Below are 20,723 nucleotides of genomic sequence, written 5' to 3' on the forward strand. Positions count from 1 at the left end.
GTTGAGTTTTAAGCCAATTTTTTCACTCTCCTCTTTCACTTTCATCAAGAGGCTCTTTAGTTATTCTTCACTTTCTGCCATAAGCATGGTGCCACCTGCGTATCTGAGGTTATTGATATTTCTCCCGGCAGTCTTCATTCCAGCTTGTGCTTCATCCAGCCCGGTGTTTCTCATGATGTACTCTGTATATAAGTTAAATAAGCAGGGTGACAATATACAGCCTTGACATACTCCTTTCCCAATTTGGAACTAGTCTGTTGTTCCATGTCCAGTTTTAACTGTTGCTTCTTGACCTGCATACAGATTTCTCAGGAGGCAGGTAAGGTGGTCTGGCATTCCCATCTCTTGAAGAATTTTCCACAGTTGGTTGTGATCCACACAGTCAAAGGCTTTGACATAGTCAATAAAGCAGAAGTAGATGTTCTTCTGGAATGATCTTGCTTTTTCAATGATCTAATGATGCTGGCAATTTGATATTTGGTCCTTCTGCCTTTTCTAAAACCAGCTTGAACATCTGGAAGTTCACAGTTCACATACTGTTGAAGCCTGCCTTGGAGAATTTTAACATTGCTTTGCTAGCATGTGAGATGAGTGCAATTGTGTGGTAGTTTGAGCATTCTTTGGCATTGCCTTTCCTTGGGATTGAAATGAAAACTGACTGTTTCCAGTCCTGTGGCCACTGCTTAGTTTTCCAAATTTGCTGACATATTGACTGCAGCACTTTCACAGCATCATCTTTTAGGATTTGAAATAGCTCAGCTGGAATTCTATCCCCTCCACTAGCTTTGTTCGTAGTGAGGCTTCCTAAGGCCCACTTGACTTCACATTCCAGAATGTCTGGCTCTAGGTGAGTGATCACACTATTGTGGTTATCTGAGTCATGAAGATCTTTTTTATATAGTTCTTCTGTGTATTCTTGCCACCTCTTCTTAATATCTTCTGCTTCTGTTAGGTCCATACCATTTCTGTCCTTTATTGTGCCCATCTTTGCATGGAATACTCCCTTGGTACCTCTAATTTTTTTTAAGAGATTTCTAGTCTTTCCTATTCTGTTGTTTTCCTCTATTTCTTTGCATTGATCACTGAGGAAGGCTTTCTTATCTCTCCTTGCTATTCTTTGGAACTCTGCACTCCATGGGTATATCTTTTCTTTTCTCCTTTGCTTTTAGCTTCTCTTCTTTTCTCAGTTATTTGCAAGGCCTCCTCAGATAACCATTTTGCCTTTTCACATTTCTTTTTCTTGGGGATTATCTCGATCACTGCCTCGTGTACAATGTCATGAAGCTCCATCCATAGTTCTTCAGGCACTCTGCCTATCAGATCTAGTCCCTTGAATCTATTTGTCATTTCTACTGTATAATCACAAGGGATTTGATTTAGATCATACCTGCTTGGTCTAGTAGCTTTCCCCGCTTTCTTCAATTTAAGTCTGAATTTGGCAACAAGGAGTTCATGATCTGAGCCACAGTTAGCTTCCAGTCTCGTTTTTGCTGACTGTATAGAGCTTCTCCATCTTTGGCTGCAAAGAATATAATTAATATGATTTTGGTATTGACCATCTGGTGATGTCCATGTGTGGAGTCTTCTCTTGTGTTGTCGGAAGAGAGCATCTGCTATGACTAGTGCATTCTCTTGGCAAAACTCTGTCAGCCTTTGCCCTGCTTCATTTTTTAGTCCAAGGCCAACTTTGCCTGTTACTCAAAGTATCTGTTGACTTCCCACTTTTGCATTCCAGTCCCCTATAATGAAAAGACATCTTTTTTTGGTGTTAGTTCTAGAAGGTCTTGTAGGTCTTCATAGAACCGTTGAAATTCAGCTTCTTCAGCATTACTTGTTGGGGCATAGACTTGGATTGCTGTGATCCTGAATGTGGCTTGCAGAGGCAAACCTAAATCTGGAAGTCCTGACAGCTCATGTAGCGTGAGTTGCCTTCCAGTCAGAGAAACCTGGAGTCATGGGCCCAGTGTTCTTTGTGTCCTAGGCTCACCAGCACACAGAGACAACTTAAACCACTAGAGGAGACAGTACTTCCGCCATCTCACCAGACCTAACAGCCAGGTTCTGGACTTTGACATTCTTTTTTACTGGCACTAGAGAAGACAATACTTCTGCCACAACTTACCAGACCTAACAGCCAGGTTTTAGACTTTGACGTTCTTCTCTTACTGGCACTGAGTCACTTCTCCTTATGTTTTGGACCTAGGAATTTTTCCTTTGTGTACTTAGGGGGCATTCTATGGGCAAGACTGCTCATGGCCTACCACTGTAAAGAAAGAAATGAGGAACAGGCAAAAGCAATGTGAGAAATACAGGTAAGTAGAATGTGACAACAACAGGTAGGTTCAATATAATAATTACAAATAAATGTTGTTACCCAGGTCAGTGTTTGTGTAAAACTGACACAAAGAAATTGAGCAACTGCTATGATTACCCAGCTAAAGTACAGCAAAAGTCCAGGCAAGAACTCCTGGGTCCTTTGATATTTTCTTTCTACCACACCTTTTCTCTACACTTTTTTTTGTTTTGGCCACACCACACAGTTTTTAGGATCTTAGTTCCCATACCAGGGATCAAACCCAGATCTCAGCAGTGAAAGTTCAGAGTCCTAACCACTGGCTGGCCAAGGAATCCCTTTTCTATACCTTTAAGTTTGCTTGGGATTGAAGGCTTTCCAAAGATATAGAACTTCCAGTGCAAAAACTGGAAAAGTCCTAGGAAAACTGGGATGAGTCAATCACCCTGCCATTAATCCCTACATAATTGTTCCATATTCACTGCCTTCTTAACTGAATTCATTTTTTTCACAGATTTCACTTTCCAGTTACCCACACACTAGTGAAAATTATTAATCAGGTTTTAACCACAAGATTTGTGGCTCCATGCCTCAATTAAAGCTTGTGGGTCCTTGAGACTTCTAATTATTTTCAGGGAATTTTTTTTTTTTAAGGGAAAAAAAAAGTGAAGTCAGTCATGTCCAACTCTTTGTGACCCCATGGACTGGGCTCCTCTGGGCTCCTACCAGGCTCCTCTGTCCATGGGATTTTCCAGGAAAGAGTACTGGAGTGGGATGCCATTTCCTTCTCCATTTAAAAACGGAGAAATAGTAAAATTTTCTTTGTGATCCATATAGTATAATAGTCGGCAAACTGGAAAAGAGAGGGCTCCCTTATCACTGGTCATTTTTCAAATCCTATGAAGAGAAGCCAGAATTGTCTTCCAGAGGCAGTGACTATTAAAGGAAGATCTCAATTCTTAAATCTTTGAAAATCACAAACACACACACAAAGGTAAGAGGATGGAGGGGGACCCAGAAGCTGATCCATGCAGAAGTGGTCGGAACACTCAACTTGTCCCAGGACAGAAAGCCTGGGAAGCTCTCCCAATAGACTCTCCTAAGAAACAGCCAAGGCCTGGCATTCTGGAGTGCAGGACACAGGTACAACACTTCACAGGAACCAGAGCTCCCAGAGTGGGATTCTTCCTCATGTTAACAGCAAAACGTTTTTTGTTTCAAGTAACTGAACACCTGACTCAAACTGGCTTGAGCCTTAAGGAAATATATTACCTCACAAAACAGGGGTGCAGAGTCAGGGCAGGGTTCAAGTTTGGCTAATTTGGAAGCTCAACAATCAGGGCCACATTATGACTTTCTGGTCCCTGGGCAGTTTTACCTTCTTGGGCCCCTTTCTCCATAAAAATTATATTTTACAACTGCAATAGTATAGGGACAAATATAATCCAGACTGGATGATATTTATTTATTCCTTCTGACTTTAAAAATTAAAATATTGTGGAGAGGACTTCCCTAGTGATTCAGTGGTTAAGAATCCACCTGCCAGTACAGGACACATGAATTCGATCCCTTCTCTGGGAAGATTCCACATGCCATGGGGCAACTAAGCCCAGGCATCAGAACTACTGAAGCTCACCTAAAGCCTGTGCTGCACAACAAGAGAGGTCACCACAATGAGAAGCCCATGCACCACAACTAGAGAGTAGCCCCTTGCTCACCAACTAGAGACAGCCCTCAAGGAGTAACGAAGACCCACCACAGCCAAACATTAATTAATTAATTAATTTTAAAAAACACTGTGGAGGGCCCCTAAAAGTATCATGAGTTCTAGGGTCAGTTGGCCCTCTGAACAATCCATCAAGATCCAGGTTCTCTCCGTGAGGTTGGCCACACACAGCATGTATGACCTTTTTACGCTCAGGCTGGCTTACCTCTGGGCTGTGTTATGGCTGCCAGTGGCAATGGAGGCAAAGGGCTCCACTGTTCTCCAGTGTGGGCTTAGGACACCTTTCACCTAGGAAAGAAATCGTTCCCCTCAGGTCTGATTGGTTGAGGTGGGACAATGGGCTATCCTGAAACAACAGCCAGAGAATGCCATTGCTGATTTCATTACCTTAAACCCGTCAGGAGATGCCCTATTGTAAGGAATACCTAAAGAATCCTGGGTTAAGTTAAGATGGAGGAACAGTCTACTATAGCCTATCACACTATATATTCTAATATCTCAGAACAATCATTCACATGTATTTGATAGTTACCATGAGTTTCTTACCTAGTCCCCACAACCTTAAGAAAGAAAGTGTGTTATCCTCCCCATTTTATAGAAGCAGGAACTGAGGCTTATAGCGCTTACAAGATTTCCCAAAGGTAAGATTTTGTAAATAGTAAATAAAGAGGTCAAAACATAAAAGAAAAAATTGTTAGACTTCATCAAAACTAAAAATGTTTGCTCTGAAAAAAACAGCATTAAGAGAATGAAAAGGCAAAACAAAGACTGGGAGAACAGATTCAAAAACCTGACAAAGAACTTTCAGGGAGACTATATTTTTTAAAAAGCTCTTACTACTAATAAGACAAAAAAACAAAAATAAATAAATTAAAGATTTGAATGGACACAAAAGAAGACACAATGGTGGATAATGAGCATATAAAAAAGTTCAGTATCATTAGATATCAGAGAAACATAATATACAACCACAATGAGCTACCACTTACACACCTGCCATAAAATGGCTAGCATTATAAATTGCTGACAATATCATAAAGAGTTTCACATACTGCTGGTAGGAATGTAAAGTGGTATGGCTACTTTGGGAAACATTTTGGCACTTTCTTATAAAGTTAAACATACCTATACCATATGACCCAGAAATTTCACTCCTAAGTATTTATCTAAATGAAGGGAAAATATATGTTCACACAAAGATTTCTACATTAAACGTCCATGATGGCTTTATTCACAAACAATCCAAATACCCACCAATACCCATGAACAGATAAACAAACTAGGGTATATCCACACAGTGGAACGATACTCATTAATTTAAAAGGAGTGAACTTCTGATATACCTAACAGCAAGGATGCATCTCAAAAGTATGCTGAGTGAAGGAAGCCAGATGCAAAAATGTACATGTTCTAGGATTCCATTAAATGAACTTCTGTTGAAAAATGACAGCGGGGAGCGAGGGTGTAACTAAGGAGAAAGATGAGGAAGCTAAAATAATTTGTGTGGAAGATGGTGGTGGCAGAGGCGAGCATGGTCATGAAAGAAGTGATGAGAAGTTGTTCAGTTCTGGATACATTTTAAAGATGGAGCCAACAGAGTTTTCTGAAGAACTGAATGCAGGGTGTGTGAGAAAAAAGAGAAACCAAGGATGACTCGGTGATCTTGGATCTAAACAAATGGAAAGATGAAATTGCTGTTCATTAAGATGGTGAAGCAGGTGGGCAGAGAAGGTTGGGAAGGAGGGTGAAAGTCAGCAGACCGTTCAGTTTGAAATGTCCACTAGGTGCACAAATGAAGATGGCAGATCAGGAGTTGAATGTACAGGAACAATTCCTGGCTGGAGATAGAAATTTGGGGGTTTTAACCCTTTTTTTCTGGGGAAAGGGCTAAAGATAGGTAAAAAGAACTCAAAAAGTAGAAGAAAATGTCTAGACAGATCTTCTTACTGTACAAAAGCAAAGATACAATTTACTAAACTTTGGAGGTCACTAATGACTGGGGAAACAAACATTGGAATTCTGGCACCAAAATCTTCAATACTATTACCAAAACCCCATACACTAAAATAACTGTGGTGAGGCATCAGGGTGGTGAAGCTCCTCTGATCGTGTCCACTGTTGTGTGGCTTGCAACCAAACTGGCAAGGCTGGCAACCTACTACATACCCCAGAGATAAGGACAGAGGCTTCCCCCTGGCAGCCTCTCTCTCTCTTGCATTCCCTATCATTTGATGCCCTTTGGTCCTCAGGGAAGGAGAAGGAGCTGTTGGGCAGAGCCTCTGCCCCTGCTGAGGGTGCAAAACTTCAGCTTGCACATTGTCTCATTCACGAAACTGTATTTTCTTCAGAAGTCATAACTGCCTTGGAGGCAAACTATTAATCTGACTTTAGAGTTGGAGCTTTCAAAGATAACCACAATCTGTGTGGTATGACTTGAAGAAGCCAGAAAAAAAATTTTTTTTCTCCCCAAATTCCTGAAATTCCACCATTAGTATGAAAGGTGCGAAATATCCAACTTGGAATGACCGATATTGGGGACCCCCATAAATGAACCAGTGAAGAGAAGAAAAGCAGTAGATGATAAAAGGAATGGGGGGAGTGTGTTTGAGAGACCAAAACCAACGCAACCTCACAATTTTGTGTGAGTTCTACTTGGCCTAGTCCCAACACCTCGCACACAGTAAGTCACAAATATATGTTGAATGAATGCTCTTGTTTCTATATTTGAGGAAGTAGACACTCCCCCATCCCCCCCGCCCCAAAGTATCTTAAAGTAAAGGCGAAAGAACTAGTCCTATAAATGGGGTTAATTCACTCTCCTGGGATTCACTTATTGTTTAAAAAAAAAAAAGTAATTTCTCAGGACGCTCGCAAGCTCTCTGGGAGAGCAGTTTTCCACTCCGCGGGGCAAGAGAAATTTCCCGGGAGGCTGGAGCATCACCAAGGCCTATTCAAATCCCAAACATCACATGCCAAACGTGCCATCTTCTGCCTAGAGCTCCGGCGCGTCTGGGAACTAAGGTTGAGGGGCCGGGAGGGGCGGGCAGGCGGGCGCTCGGAGGAAGGGGCGCAGACCCAGCTGCGCGCCTCGCCCTCCCTCCGGGTTTGCAGCGCTCGGCTCAGCCCTTGCGCCTCCCTCAGCTCTCTCCTCCGCCCCCCTTCGCCCTCCCCTTTCCCTCCTTTTCTCCTCCTCCTCCTGCCGCCGCAGCCGCTGCCAGACCTCGCCAGTTCAGACCCACGGGGCTGCCCTCCCCTGCGCTCTCCCCTCGCTGCCCGGGCCCGGAGCGCAGCGCGGCCGCGCAGGTAGGAGCCCCGGAGCGGGGGTCACACCAGCGCACCCAGTGCCCGCGGGGCCGCGCGCCGAGGAGTAAGTGGGGTGACCTGAGGGGTGCAGTGAACCTGAGAACTGCCCCCATACAGTGCAGGATCTCTCTGGCAGAGCGGGAGGTGGAGGTGTGAGGTCTCGGAATGCGATCTGTCAGGATGTGCGAGCACTAGGTGACATCTGTTTGGATGGGCATGTGTGTGCGTGCCGACAATCAGCCGACAGGGCTTTGCCCGCAAATGAGGTTTTGAAAGTTTCAGGGGGGCCAATGTGTGAGGTTCAAGCCGCACCTGGATTCCACCGGAACTGGTTAGAAGCTGGAGCACTGAGCAGCTCCCTAGAGACAGCCGCCTGTTAACATACTGTTAAGAAAGGAGACCTCGCCTCCCTGGGGACGCCTGGCCGGCCGCCCTGAAACTGGTACTTCGGGCTGCGGCGTGGCTCCCCAGTTCTGGCCCTAGGCAGACCCGATCTGAAGGTAGCATTTCGGGGACCGAGACACCCGTAAGGCGAGAAGGAACTAGACGCTTGGGCTGCTCCTCTACACCACCTGGGGCTTTTAAACAAAGCTGTTCGCAGAGAACGCGTGGAAATGCCACTTTGGGAGAGTTTGCGCTGGGGAATGTGAGAAGTTCTGAAGGGCAGGTATTTTACTATGGGAGGAGATTGCTCCGGAGTTTCGCTGTGGTATTTTGTTTTGTCTTTTTTTTTTTTTTTTTTTTTTTTAAGTTTGAAGCCAAGGTAATTCATATTGGTTCACAAGTTTTTCTGCTGAACTTTGCAAGGAACTTAACTAGCTGGAGGTGAGCTTATAGGGAAAGCCTTAACGTTCAAAGGAATATGAGATTTGCTGCCCCACTTCCACGATCGAAAAAAAAAATGCACCGTCACCTTTGAAATTAATTACCCTGTATTCTTTCTCTTTCACCCCCTTTCTCGAGCCTATTGTAGGTGCAGTGTAAAATGCGTACCTTACAGCTTTTGTGTATATTCATCGTAGCCGGACAGTGTAAACCGAAATGTAATTCTGCAGCCGTCTACAGCCTTTGGTGTCCCGTTTGGCCAAGGGAAAGTTGAGGAGGGGGTGGGGAGATGAGAAGTAGATTAGAAGTTGTGTATAACGGAGCCTCAGCCTTCTCCACCTTCTCTACCTTGCTCGTTACTTTACAGCTGAAGTTTTATTTTCCTCCGCTGCAGATGCTAAGCATCGGTTTGTACTGTGTTTTATTTGAGATTCACGATGTTGAAAGCCCTTTTCCTAACTATGCTGACTCTGGCGTTGGTCAAGTCCCAGGACACTGAGGAAACCATCACGTACACGGTAAGGGGGGATGGAATTTGAGATAAGTGCGGTTCAGTGGGATTCTGTGGCACAAGGGAGACTTTATCCAGTCCTGCCAGTCTATGTGGGCTATTCTCTGCGGAGGGTAATAAATTAAACCAGCGTTAGCAAAGCGTTAACCACGTTTAAGATACGTTGTAAATAGCCAGTCATTTCAAAAGTTCACTTAGATCGCCATTTGAGATAGGGAGCAAAATGTAAGGATTTATGCAAGGCCAAAAAGGGAAACTCCTTTAAAACAAAAATCAAAGTAAGCTACATGTTTGTGAAACATTCAGCATATTAATAAGTAACTGGAAATTATGAATTACTATATACATGCAGATAAAACCAGAACTCAAGGAGTAAGATTCAAATAGGAATGTTAAATATCACAAAAGCCCATCACCTCATGTGTGCATGTGACTTATGTTCTCATGTAAGTGGATTTTCTCGACTTTATAAAGGCTATTATTCACTTACAATCTAACTGATAGCTCATATAAATGCCACTCAGATAGACATGTGTTACCAGGATGCAGTATTTGGTAAAATGCATTGTGTGAAATTTGATTTTGTATTTTCTGATTAGCATATCTGATATTTCCAAGTAATTTTTATTAATTAGCTAATTGCATGAGTACAACCAACATTGAATAAAGTATTGAAAATATCATCATCTATCCCCCCCTCCCCACCACTGCCCAGAATGGATACGGTGAGAACAGAGGGCAGTGCTTACCTCACTTCTGGTGAGTTAGTTTGCCCTCTGTTTTGTGTTTTCTAGTCTTTAATCAGTGTTGTGAGGCAAATGACATTTGTCCTGGATCAGAATATGAAAAACATATTTTTCTACTTGCTCCCAACATAAAATTAAGTAATCTTACTCAAAAGAATGTGGAAAATTTTTGAAAATAAAACTCTTAAAAGTGAGCTAATGTTAATTACTGATAATAAACATTATCTCACTTTTTTGATACCATATTATCCCTAGAATGTTAGTATTCATCTGGCAAATGTTCCTTGTTGTCCAGATCAACTATAAATCAAATGGGGTTTAGTATAAATATTTTGTTAACTTAATGGTAAGTGTAGTTGCTTCCTCTGCTGAAGATAAATAAAGCAAGAGAAATGAATACATGTGTTGTTTATCTTCAGATGAAATTGTTTTGTTCTTCAGGCTAAACTTACTACCTTCCTAGGGAGTTAAAATTAAATTAGCTCGCCCCTTTTATATTCATGTAATAATAGATTTTATTGCTTTTACAACTGCTTATCTTGTACTCCCTTCCCTTTGCTAATCACCTAAACCTTGCTCATCTTTAGCAGAGAAAGTTCCCTGTGGTTTAGACACTGTAGTTTTAAGACCACTAACTAGGGTTCGCCATTAGTATAACAGGTTTCCCAGATATGACACCCTTTCTGTGCCAAGATTAAATCTATTCTCTTTTAAACTGGATATGGCTATTAGTTCATGGTTAAAGGACAAGATGTAACTATTTTTTTAGTAACTCCCTATGGAGACACTATCTCTTTTCATCCTCATAGCAAAGTATGAGCTAAATGGCATGCTCTTACTTCTACTAATAGTAGAACTGAAGATCAGAGAGGTATCTAAATTAAGACTACACAGCCAATAAGTGGTGAAACTAAATTCAATCTAGGCTTGTTTAATAGTGATCCATACTGAATGTCCTAGAACTGAAAACCTAAAACAAACTTCAAGTCTCCTCTATTTAGCATACAAATTTATCAAGTGAACTGCCATTCTGCCTGGCTTGAATGATACTTCTCAGAAGGATGAGATCATATCCACAAGACAGCCTCATATTCTCCTTTCATATTAAAGATAGGATCCAGTCAGTTATGTATTCATCATGTACCTGCCCTGTGCATAAGCAATTCTCATCGCTATCAAAAGAATTCAAGTTTATTTGTTTACTAAAAAATTTCAGACCTTAACCTTGGGGAATTTACCTTGAGAAAAGTACTGTTGAAAAGTATGAAGTATTATGCAGCTTAAAGTTGGTAAAGAAATACAAAAGCAGAGAGGTAATTAATGTTCATACTGGCAACCCACTCCATTATTCTTGCCTGGAGAATCCCATGGACAGAGGAGCCTGGTGGGCTACTGTCCACAGGGTTGCAAAGGTTTGGATACAACTGAAGCGACTTAGCACATGCTGCCTTCAATGAGCGACTGGCTTATTGAAGAAGTTAGAACTTGCTGCTACTTCTTGAAGGAAGTGAGGACTTTGGATTATTCTAGAAAGGCTGAAGAGGCACCTGAATCAGAAAAGGTGGCATAATCAAAGGCTAGAAGGGAACATAGCCAAGTCAAGATCAGGAGGTGACAAGAAGTTGGGTGGTGTGAGGGAAAACCTACAAGATGGTAATAGTGGAAGATGAGGGGTCCATAGGTCCCTGTGAGCTCTTAGATGGAGGAGCAGTGTAACCAAGAGAGCAAAGAAAGGTTATCATAGAGGCCTGTGTGCAGAATGCAGTGATATGGAGACCAGCTAAGGAGATTTGCCTTCTCATGAGGTCGGGAAGGCTTACACCAACATGGGAGATATGAAAATGGACGCAAAGACAGCAGAGCTTGAAGGAAAATAATGGAAAATTTGATGTTAAAATTGTTATCCTGGTTCCTGAGAAATGTGGTAGTGCCTTGGACAGTGTTGGTAAAACTAGAAGCATTAGTTTGGGAGAGAAAATGAGTTTAGTTTTCACCTTATTAAGTCTTGGAAGTCAGTAAAATATCTAAACTCATCTCTGTCTCCATTCAGCTATTTATTTGCCAAGCATCTGTTGTTTGCCAAGCAACTCTTGGCTCTTATGAAAGAATTTAAGTTTATTTGTTTGTTTACTCTGCTTTTGCTTAATCCTTCCTGAAACCTCTTCCTCAAATCTGCATGTGATCAGATGTTTTCTTGAGCTTAAGAATTCTTCAGAGGCCTCATCACTTAGACCAGCATGTCTCAAGAAGTAGCCCATAGATAACTTGTATCAGAATCACCTGAGATGCTTGTTAGGAATTCAGATTCCATGCCCTCTACCTGACCTACAGAGTCAGAGCCTTTGGTTAGTCCCAAGAATCTCATTTTAACAAGCTGATTTAACTGATTCTTAAGCATAATAAAGCTTGAGATTCACTGACCTTCAAGGTCGAATTCAGTTCCCGTTTGGCCTGTCCAGAGAAAGGCTTCCCAGGTTTGGCTCTGCCTACCTCTCTTACCTCACTCCATCTACCCAGGACTACTGGTAGCTCCTTCCAGCTTTGCACCTTTGCTTATGTGGTCCCTCATCCTAGCCTTACCACATCTTCCTGGAAAAAAAGTCCAACTCACTTACAGCTTCACCCGTAAAGCCCTCCCTTCCACCCTGTCTTGCCTACCCACAGTCCTGAGGAGAGTCCATCACTCCTTCCACAGGTGAACTTGTGTCACGACACCTGACATCTTGGTCCAACTAATCTACCTGTCTCCTCTTCAGGCCTGCAAGCTGCCTGAGAATGGGAACAAGGTCTTAATCATCTTTGCTTTCCCAGGGACTAGGATGGTGCCTGGTGTGAAAGGGTACTTGATAGATGGTTCTGTGAGTGAACTAGAGAGGACCTTTAGAAACTGAAGCTGGGAGGCAGGCCATGGTATGAGAGGACGGATCAGGACTTGACTGAATAGGAATGATAAGGAAAGTCAGGTGCTGGAATGTTCTAAGAGGATTTAGAGAGGAAAGGAAATAGTCAAGGGCTGAATAAAAGAACTCAGTTGGATTTCTTTTTTTTTGTAAGATTTATAATGTGGAAGCAGGGTCAAGTAAAGCGATAAAAGCAGTTAGAGAGATTACAGAATCTTAGTATCAAGACTGAATGGAATTCCAAGATGGTTATGGGCAACTGGATCCAATAGAAATGCAACAAAAGAGTTGAGACAGGTGGTGATTGAGAAGAGATCCCTGAAGCAGTCCAGTGCACTGATGTGTCTTTTTTAAAAAGCTACAGAATGTTAAACTACCCATCTCATCATCTATGTGGGACTCTAGTACCAAGACTGTTGCCATAAATATGAAGCTTTTAGAGTGACTTCTTAGAGAGTGGATACTCAATTAACTGTCTCCTGGCCCCTCTTCACAGCAATGCACAGATGGATACGAGTGGGATCCTGTAAGACAGCAGTGCAAAGGTGAGCCAGCTTCAAAGACTTCCCATCTGATCACAGTTCTCTGTCTCCATCTAGTATGTCCTTCATGCCCCACCTGTATTACACCCAAAAGGTATAAGCATGTGATTACATGTTCGGTTCCCCCTGTAAGAAGATTCCTGACTTATTCTATTACTCACCACAGATATTGATGAATGTGACATTGTCCCAGACGCTTGCAAAGGTGGAATGAAATGTGTCAACCACTATGGAGGATACCTCTGCCTTCCTAAAACAGCCCAGATTATTGTCAACAATGAGCAACCTCAGCAAGAAACACCAGCAGCCGAAGGCGTGGGTGCAGCTGCAAATGCAGCCGCGACCTCTAGTACAGGCACTGGGGGTGTAGCAGCCAGTGGCATGGCTGCCAGTGGAGTGGTGCCTGGGGGTGGTTTTGTCGCCAGTGCTGCTGCTGAAGTGCAGACTGGCCGAAATAACTTTGTCATCCGGCGGAACCCAGCTGACCCTCAGCGCATTCCTGCCAACCCTTCTCACCGGATCCAGTGTGCAACAGGCTATGAGCAGAGTGAGCATAACGTGTGCCAAGGTAAGCATGACTTTCTATGCTAATGAGAAAGTTCTTGCCCAAGTGCATCTTGTGGTGGGGAAGACAACAGCTCTCATTACTGGGAGCTTCCCCCTCACCATCCTTTGTGCTGAGTGCTTTGCCACATTATCATATTCAGTCATCACAAAAATCATAAAAGGTAGTTGCTGCCCGTGTCGTCATCATTTTACACTTGAGGAAACTGTGCCTCAGAGAGGTCACCAGTGGTTCTCAACCTTAGCTGCACATATTTAGAGTCACTTGGGAGCCTTTAAAACTTCTCCATGTCCAAACCACACACTAGCCCAATTAAATAACACTCTCTGGGGGTGGGTTCCAGGAATCAGTATTTTTTTAAGCTCCCCAAGTGGTTCCAGTGTGCAGCCAAGTTTAAGAACCAGGGGTCACACAGGTGGTGAGTGCAGAGCCAGCCTTCAAACCCAGACAGATGGGACTAGAGTCAGAGCTGTCAAAAGGAGCAGTCAAATTATTCATTTGGAATTTGAAATTGTGCTGTCAAGCTACTCCACAAATGCCCCCCTTTAAGGTCTCAAGCTTTTTCTTTTTTTTTTTTAATTGAACTTGCCAGTGACTTGTTTTCCTCACTGAGGAATAAAGAAATGGGACTTCTGCTTCTCATTACCTTTGAAGGAGTCTTCCCCCACTCACACTTACATCTATTTTTAAGCTCTCATTTGAGCACATTTCGCTTATATCACTTACACCGTGGCACCATCTGCCTGGGTTTTTCTGTTTATCCTCACAAAGAATACACATCCGGTAGACTCATGCTAGCAAACTGATAAGAATCTTGGGCTTTGAAGACGTGTAGCATATGAACTAACTGGACTGTGCTAAGGGATTTTGTTCCTCTTTGCCTACTTAGCAAACCCTTTTAGATCTGCCTGATGTGGCCATAGAAGCTTCAGACTACTTTTTCACTGCCAGGCACTGGCTGGGTACACCCCATATACACCATAAGTGCCTCATAAACACTGGCCAATAGGAAGGGCCCAGGAGCTCTTACCTTCTACTTACATAAGTGAAGAAGAGAGCACCTTCCTCCCTCAACACAGAAGGGTTCAACTGGGATCACCTAGCTGCTGTATTATGTGAAAGAAGCATCTTTTGGTCTTCTAGGATGCTGCCCCTTATTCATGGGTGTTGAGTTTTATCTTCTGTATAAAAATATAGTAGATTTTAAATGGTTTGTAGATGAAGTAAGGAAACCTATCAGGCTCTGACTTTTATTATTTTATATTTTGCATTCAAATTTTCAGTATCCCACATCAAGAGCTAACCCATGCTGTGATGGTGTCACTTTTCAGAGTGCCTATCTTTTTAACATCTGTTTTGTGTTACTGTCATGAGTCAGAATTCCAATATTGATGATGAATTCTTCAGCATCTGCTTGATATTCAGATATTTAATTTAAGGATTATGTCAAAGAGATAACCTCATGAGGTTATTTATATATATATATATATATATATATATATATTTACAAATAAATATATATTTATATATGTATGGTGTGTGTAGTTAAGTGAATATTGGTTTAAAAATACCTTGAATTTATTTAAGATACCAACTTTTAATTGTGTTATTTAAATATATAGTTATATTGGAAGGTTTGGTGGTATTTTTCCTGAAACTGAAAAGTTTTGGTGAATTTTAAAGTATTGACTTTTACATATTGAATTATTTTTTATACTTTGGACATATGTTTGAGTGGTACTTAGGAGGGAAAAAAAACAGGTAAATGAAAGGATCATTTATCAGAAACTACAAAGTAGTTTATGGTCCATCATTGACAGTTGTCGTGGAAAGCAAGAAGAATGCCTAGAATCGAATGAAGTTCTAGAATAAAACATATTCTGGATTTACAATATGCACTGGTTACAGTAAAAGCTGTACAATAAAAAGTGAACAATAAAAATGAAATCCTATTTAATCTTTCTTAAACAAGATTTAGACTACTTTACAAAGTAAGGTCTTTTCTTCTTTGGGAATTTTTCAGTTATAAGCTAAAACTCTTAAATGCTTATGATAGATGCTAAATACATATTCATTGATTGTGTGCACATGGGGCATTTCCAACCCAAACTGTTTTGCATAATTCAACCAATTTCTACAATTTGAGATTGGGGGTCTGTATCATTAAAAGCAGGGTTAAAAGTTTTTTTGGATGACTTAAGGCTTAAGTTGGATTTCTTCCCATCACACACTTTTTCAAAGTGCCCATAAATGTGGATTTACTTAATTGTTGATAAAAGGGGGTTATTTCATATGATAACAACAGGATAATCTGTCTAGGGAATCTGACTAACATAAGTCGAGTCACACTTGTGCCCGTTTATTATTGAGCTGATCAAACATGCAGTCCAGCTTCTTCTAATTGCCTACAGATGTATGACATTCTCATTCCAGGCCAGCAGCACAAAATAATGTTTTATAACCAATGTGAAAGTATAGGGACTTCTGCTTAAAACAATTATGTGCTCCAAGGACCTATATTACTGACATCATTGTAGAGTTTGAGGAACTTTCTATTTTAATAAAGATCTCCATTCTCCTTTTAAATGTTGCATACTTATGACCAGTAATCCAAACACATTTACCATGATTGCTGGATCAGAATAAATGAATGCCTTAGATGAGTCACATTTTTGTCATAAAATTATTTCTTTTTTCCACATATATTTTTCAGCAGGTACAGTTTGTCATTATATAACTTAAAACTGAGGACATTTTTAATGTAATGACTGAAATCTGAACTGTATTTCAGTGTTAGTCAATTGTGCCTTTGCATGCACTATTATCAATCACAGTTGGCACTTGGTCATTTAAATACCACTAGATATTTTTAAATATTTTCTATTTTAGGGGCTTCCCTGGTGGTCCAGTTAAGACTCTGCATTTCCAATGCAGAGGGACAAGAGTTCAATCCCTGGTCAAGGAACTAAGATACCTCATGCCACGTGTAGTGTGGCCAAAAATAAAAAGTAAATGAATAAATGTATTCTATTTTATAAATATATTTTTAACCAGCTTTCCATGTTTTAACATTTAGTGAAAACATGATTCTTTAACTTTTATTCATCTATTTGTCCAGGTTTTTTTAATTTTATGCAAAACCAAGGGGTTTAAAACATAACATCCAAATATCAATTCACAGTAAGCATTTTTTTCCAGGTAATTTTTACCAAATGAGTGTGATACTGGGGAAGTCATTCACATTGAGAATTTCGAATGACAGGTGGCATCTTTGGCAGCTATCAAATTTCCTGAAGATCATTTCGGTGTCACATACCTGGAGTCATGTAAAAATTAAACTTTAGAAATTAATTATTTTTCCATGAAATATCATCCACCTCAAAGACAATGGATACTCATCTTGTTCCAAAAGGAAGTTGGATCTTTAGTGCATAGTCACTATGTAATCTTCAAGGGATGTGGAGTTAGAAAACACTAGTTCAAGTTGAGAAAGAATTGTTTTTTACCATATATAACGTTCTAAGAGCCCCATTCTTGTAGGGGAAAAAATAAGAGAAATAAGAAAATCAATTGCCCAATTGAAAGGAATTTGTCCACTTAATTGAACTTACAAAAATTAAATGTAGAATATTTTGAATGGCTGGTAATTAAATCATTACTAAACTCAGCCAGGGTTTGCAAGTATCATTACTTACTTGCTAAAGAAACCATGCCATTAGAAAATGAACTTGATACAAATGTCTAATAAAGCTGATTGTGGAGTCACATCCAGAGTGCAATTCCTGGCTTGTATTATATAAGGTATAACTGAAAGATGTGAAAACATATCCTAGATTTTCCAACCATTTCTGTCTACCCAAGACTATCTTGATATGAAAACTAAATGTCCCACTTCCCTGGAAATGCCTCAGTCCTGGAGAAATGGCATTGTTGAGCACCTCAGCAAACCCCCAATAACCAAATGTCCTGCACACCACAGCCAACAGTGTTAACAGGCTTCAGTGTTAAAGCCACTTTTCCAGGTTAAGGCATTGTTTGTCTGGTAAGACTGTTTTTTCACTTTGTTTAAAACTTTGAAAAACTATATTTCATTGATATTTATGTACCTAGACAGAGCCTTTTTTTGCGGTTGTCAGGATTCTGCCCGTTTGTCAATTCCACATTGTTCTAGATTGCATGTGTAGGATACCTAGATATTAGCACCTACATACTTGGATACATGTCATACCATAGTTAGTACATCTTTCCTCATTTCCACTGGGAAAAATTTTACCACTCAGCTAAATTAAAAACCATACTTCAACTACAAACTTTTGTTTGCCAAATTTCTTTTTTCAGTTTTAGCTATATTTTCAATGATTTTATTTGGTTTCTGTTATTATTACCTATGATGCAGGAGCAACTAAAAAGCTGAAAAGAGAAATATACTGCCTTTTTTAAAGCCTAAAGGAATTAAAAAATTATACTTAGGGTTAAAAAGCTCTACACTCTTGGAGACCATATATTATCCTCTGCACATTTCTTTATAAACATAACTAAAGTACTATTTTGAAAAGGAAAAAAGTTATTATCTTTACAACTACTTTAGAAAAGAGAAATTTTGAACTAACACATAGAGATTCTTAGATGTTAGGGACATCTCTTGTTGGCTTCTTTCATTTGAAACTTAAATGATATCATATCCAAAAGAGGATTTATAAATTACAGTGTGATCAAGTAGCTTAGCATACTTGGCATCGTCATTACCAAGCAACTTTCAAATACTAGCCTTTCGTTGATCCTCTCTACTGTCATTAGGGTCTCTGGTTGTTCCGGTTAGTTTTGTGAAGAAGTGCCTAATTTTTGTTATATATAATTATGCAGCCCAGCAAAGAGCTTTGATCTCAGAAAATAGATATCTTGCAAAAAGAAGACTATAATTGAGTAAATTATTATATTAACAGAAAAGAAATATTTCAAGCAGAATGTAAAATGGGTATTTCACCTGCTAATAGTTTATTGTATTTAGCTATTAATTATCTTTGAGTATCTTAAAATTCTCTAAGGCCATGTAAATGCATAGGAGTTGAGTTTATAGGGAAAACTTAATTCCTTTTTAAATAAGCTGATGCCATATAATTGCATTGATTTCCCCCTGAAAAATCTAGCATTGTTTCATGATTTACATCTCCAAACGCTATAGTCATCAAATTTCAGTTAAGATCCATTTTAATACACATTTGTAAATAATATGTAAATCTATGTGATTCTTGCACAGTCAGAAAATTCCTTCATAAAAATTGAATGATAGTTACTTGAGGTAGAAGGAGGGAAGATATTGATATGATCACACTTCTGCCACAAAAGACTAAGTTATATAACTATTTAACTCAATGATTTTCTAAATGTGGTTTCCAGACCAGAAACATTAGCATCATCCAGTAACTTATTAGAAATGAAAAATCATGGGCCCCATCAGATACTGAATTGGAAACTCTAAGGATGGGGCTCAGCAATCTATGTCTTAATAATCCTATGATTTTGATCCCTACTCAAGTATGAGAACCAATGGCTTAACATAAATTTAACCTCAGGAAGTTGTATTCAGATGTAAAAATCAAAGGGCGGGGTCAGAATACTTTATGTGGGATGTGGGAAGTAAGGAAGAGAAAATATCAAAAATACTTTCTGCTTATGGGACAGAATAATATGTCTACTTCTCTCACCATTCTTATTGTCATCACCAGTGCCCTCATCCCCGAATATGATTGGCCATGAGTCCTGGTTAGGACTGTATTCCTGAACCAAGAACATAAGTGTGCAATCTAGAGGAAAAGGGGCCATCTTAACAAGAAAACAAGAGGTCTTTTACCTCTCTATGAAGCCTGCAAGTGTGAAATACCATGCTGTTGTCCTGTGCTCGGTCGCTCAGTTGTGTCTGACTCTTTGTGACCCCATGGATTGTAGCCCACCAGGCTCCTCTGTCCATGGAATTTTCCAGGCAAGAATACTGGAGTGGGTTGCCATGTCCTACTCCAGGGGATCTTCCCAACCTGGGATCAAATCTGCATCTCTTGTGTCTACTTCATTGGCAGGTGGATTCTTTACCACTGCATCTGGGAAGCCCTGTGAAATACTATAAATGCCTTTAAATTGTCAGTAGGTAAAACTCACAGTTATGTTTTGGCTGTGATAATGATTGGTGCTAAGTGATACCCGTACCTTCTAAAGGCATCCCCCTTACACTCAAATCACAAACGTGTGGAGGTTCAGTTCATGTAGAGTTGCAAAAGAGGAAGAGGTTGATTCTGATTTTGGCCTTAAAAATATGCTTTATTTACCAAACTGATGGGAGATCCTTTCAATACCAGATACATGGCTGAATTGACATCCCCTTTAGATTCTGTGAATATCATCAAATATTAGAATACTATTCATATAAGTATCTTCTGTTCAATTAAAACTTTATCAAAGATTTACTTCCCATCAAAGACAAGATTCTTAAAGCTAGTTAACACTTAATCTGCAGAATGAATTTTCCTTGCCCCATAGAAGCAAAAAGAAGCAGATTAGAGTAGAATTGCAAGCCTGGGTAACTTCAGGAATGTGCACTGGGTACTCATTATCTCTTTCTCCAGAAGAAAATTTCAAACTAGAGTCTCTGAAATCAACAAATTGCCCCATTGGTAAAGATTGCCTTTGCACTTGTTGAATTATTGGCACAATTCTGTTCTTTGAAACCAAAGAGTAAACAAAATTTGTCCCAAATGTGTTTGATTTTGCACGAATGTACAAATAAGTAATCCGTGTCACATCTGAAATTCATTAGCATGCTTCTTTTTCCAGGAGGTAACTGCAAATTGCACACTCAAAAATAAAACTGATCAAGAAAACTGCATTCAAATATTGGCAGAAGAAAACAGCTCTCATTGTAAGCGTTTAGCCACAATTGCAGACTTGTAGCTTGAACCTAAATGATTTGTAAACATTTAATAAAGATGAAGTGAAGGAATGACATGAAAGGAAGGCTGAGTGCCAGGATACTGGCAGCAGCATGGATAGCTTATTGCTGTCAATTTTGTATAACCACAGATTAAAAGGAGGGACAGAGTGTGAATTAATGTTATATAAATATATGCTAAATAGACCTAAAAACTTAAGATATTTGGCTAACTCAATTCTAAAACTTTAACTACCTTTAAAATAATTGTATGTTTATACTAGTCAAGGGTAACCAAGCAATATCACGAGTGAAATTGATCAAACAGAATGCAAAACCATTTAGTTAATGTTCAGCATTTCCATCAAATTTTAAGAATCACTTTTTGTTGTT

At 40.1% G+C, this 20,723-nt stretch overlaps 1 protein-coding gene across 2 annotated transcripts in view; it reads left to right on the forward strand.

Annotated features, from left to right (window-relative positions):
• The first annotated feature begins 7,190 nt into the window (after positions 1 to 7,190).
• EFEMP1 (EGF containing fibulin extracellular matrix protein 1) overlaps positions 7,191 to 20,723 on the forward strand; it is a 71,210-nt gene continuing 57,677 nt past the window's right edge. Inside the window, exons 1-4 of one of the 2 annotated variants that reach the window (XM_061155408.1) lie at positions 7,191 to 7,322; positions 8,578 to 8,665; positions 12,801 to 12,849; positions 13,013 to 13,414. In XM_061155408.1, the coding sequence (XP_061011391.1) occupies positions 8,585 to 8,665; positions 12,801 to 12,849; positions 13,013 to 13,414 (532 nt within the window). In that variant the 5' untranslated portion in view covers positions 7,191 to 7,322; positions 8,578 to 8,584. Of the gene's footprint in view, positions 7,323 to 7,367; positions 7,387 to 8,577; positions 8,666 to 12,800; positions 12,850 to 13,012; positions 13,415 to 20,723 lie in introns of those variants that run through there. The other variant, XM_061155409.1, reaches the window with a different exon arrangement.

The sequence above is a fragment of the Dama dama genome, chromosome 11 (assembly GCF_033118175.1).
Source record: "Dama dama isolate Ldn47 chromosome 11, ASM3311817v1, whole genome shotgun sequence".
Taxonomy (NCBI): domain Eukaryota; kingdom Metazoa; phylum Chordata; class Mammalia; order Artiodactyla; family Cervidae; genus Dama; species Dama dama.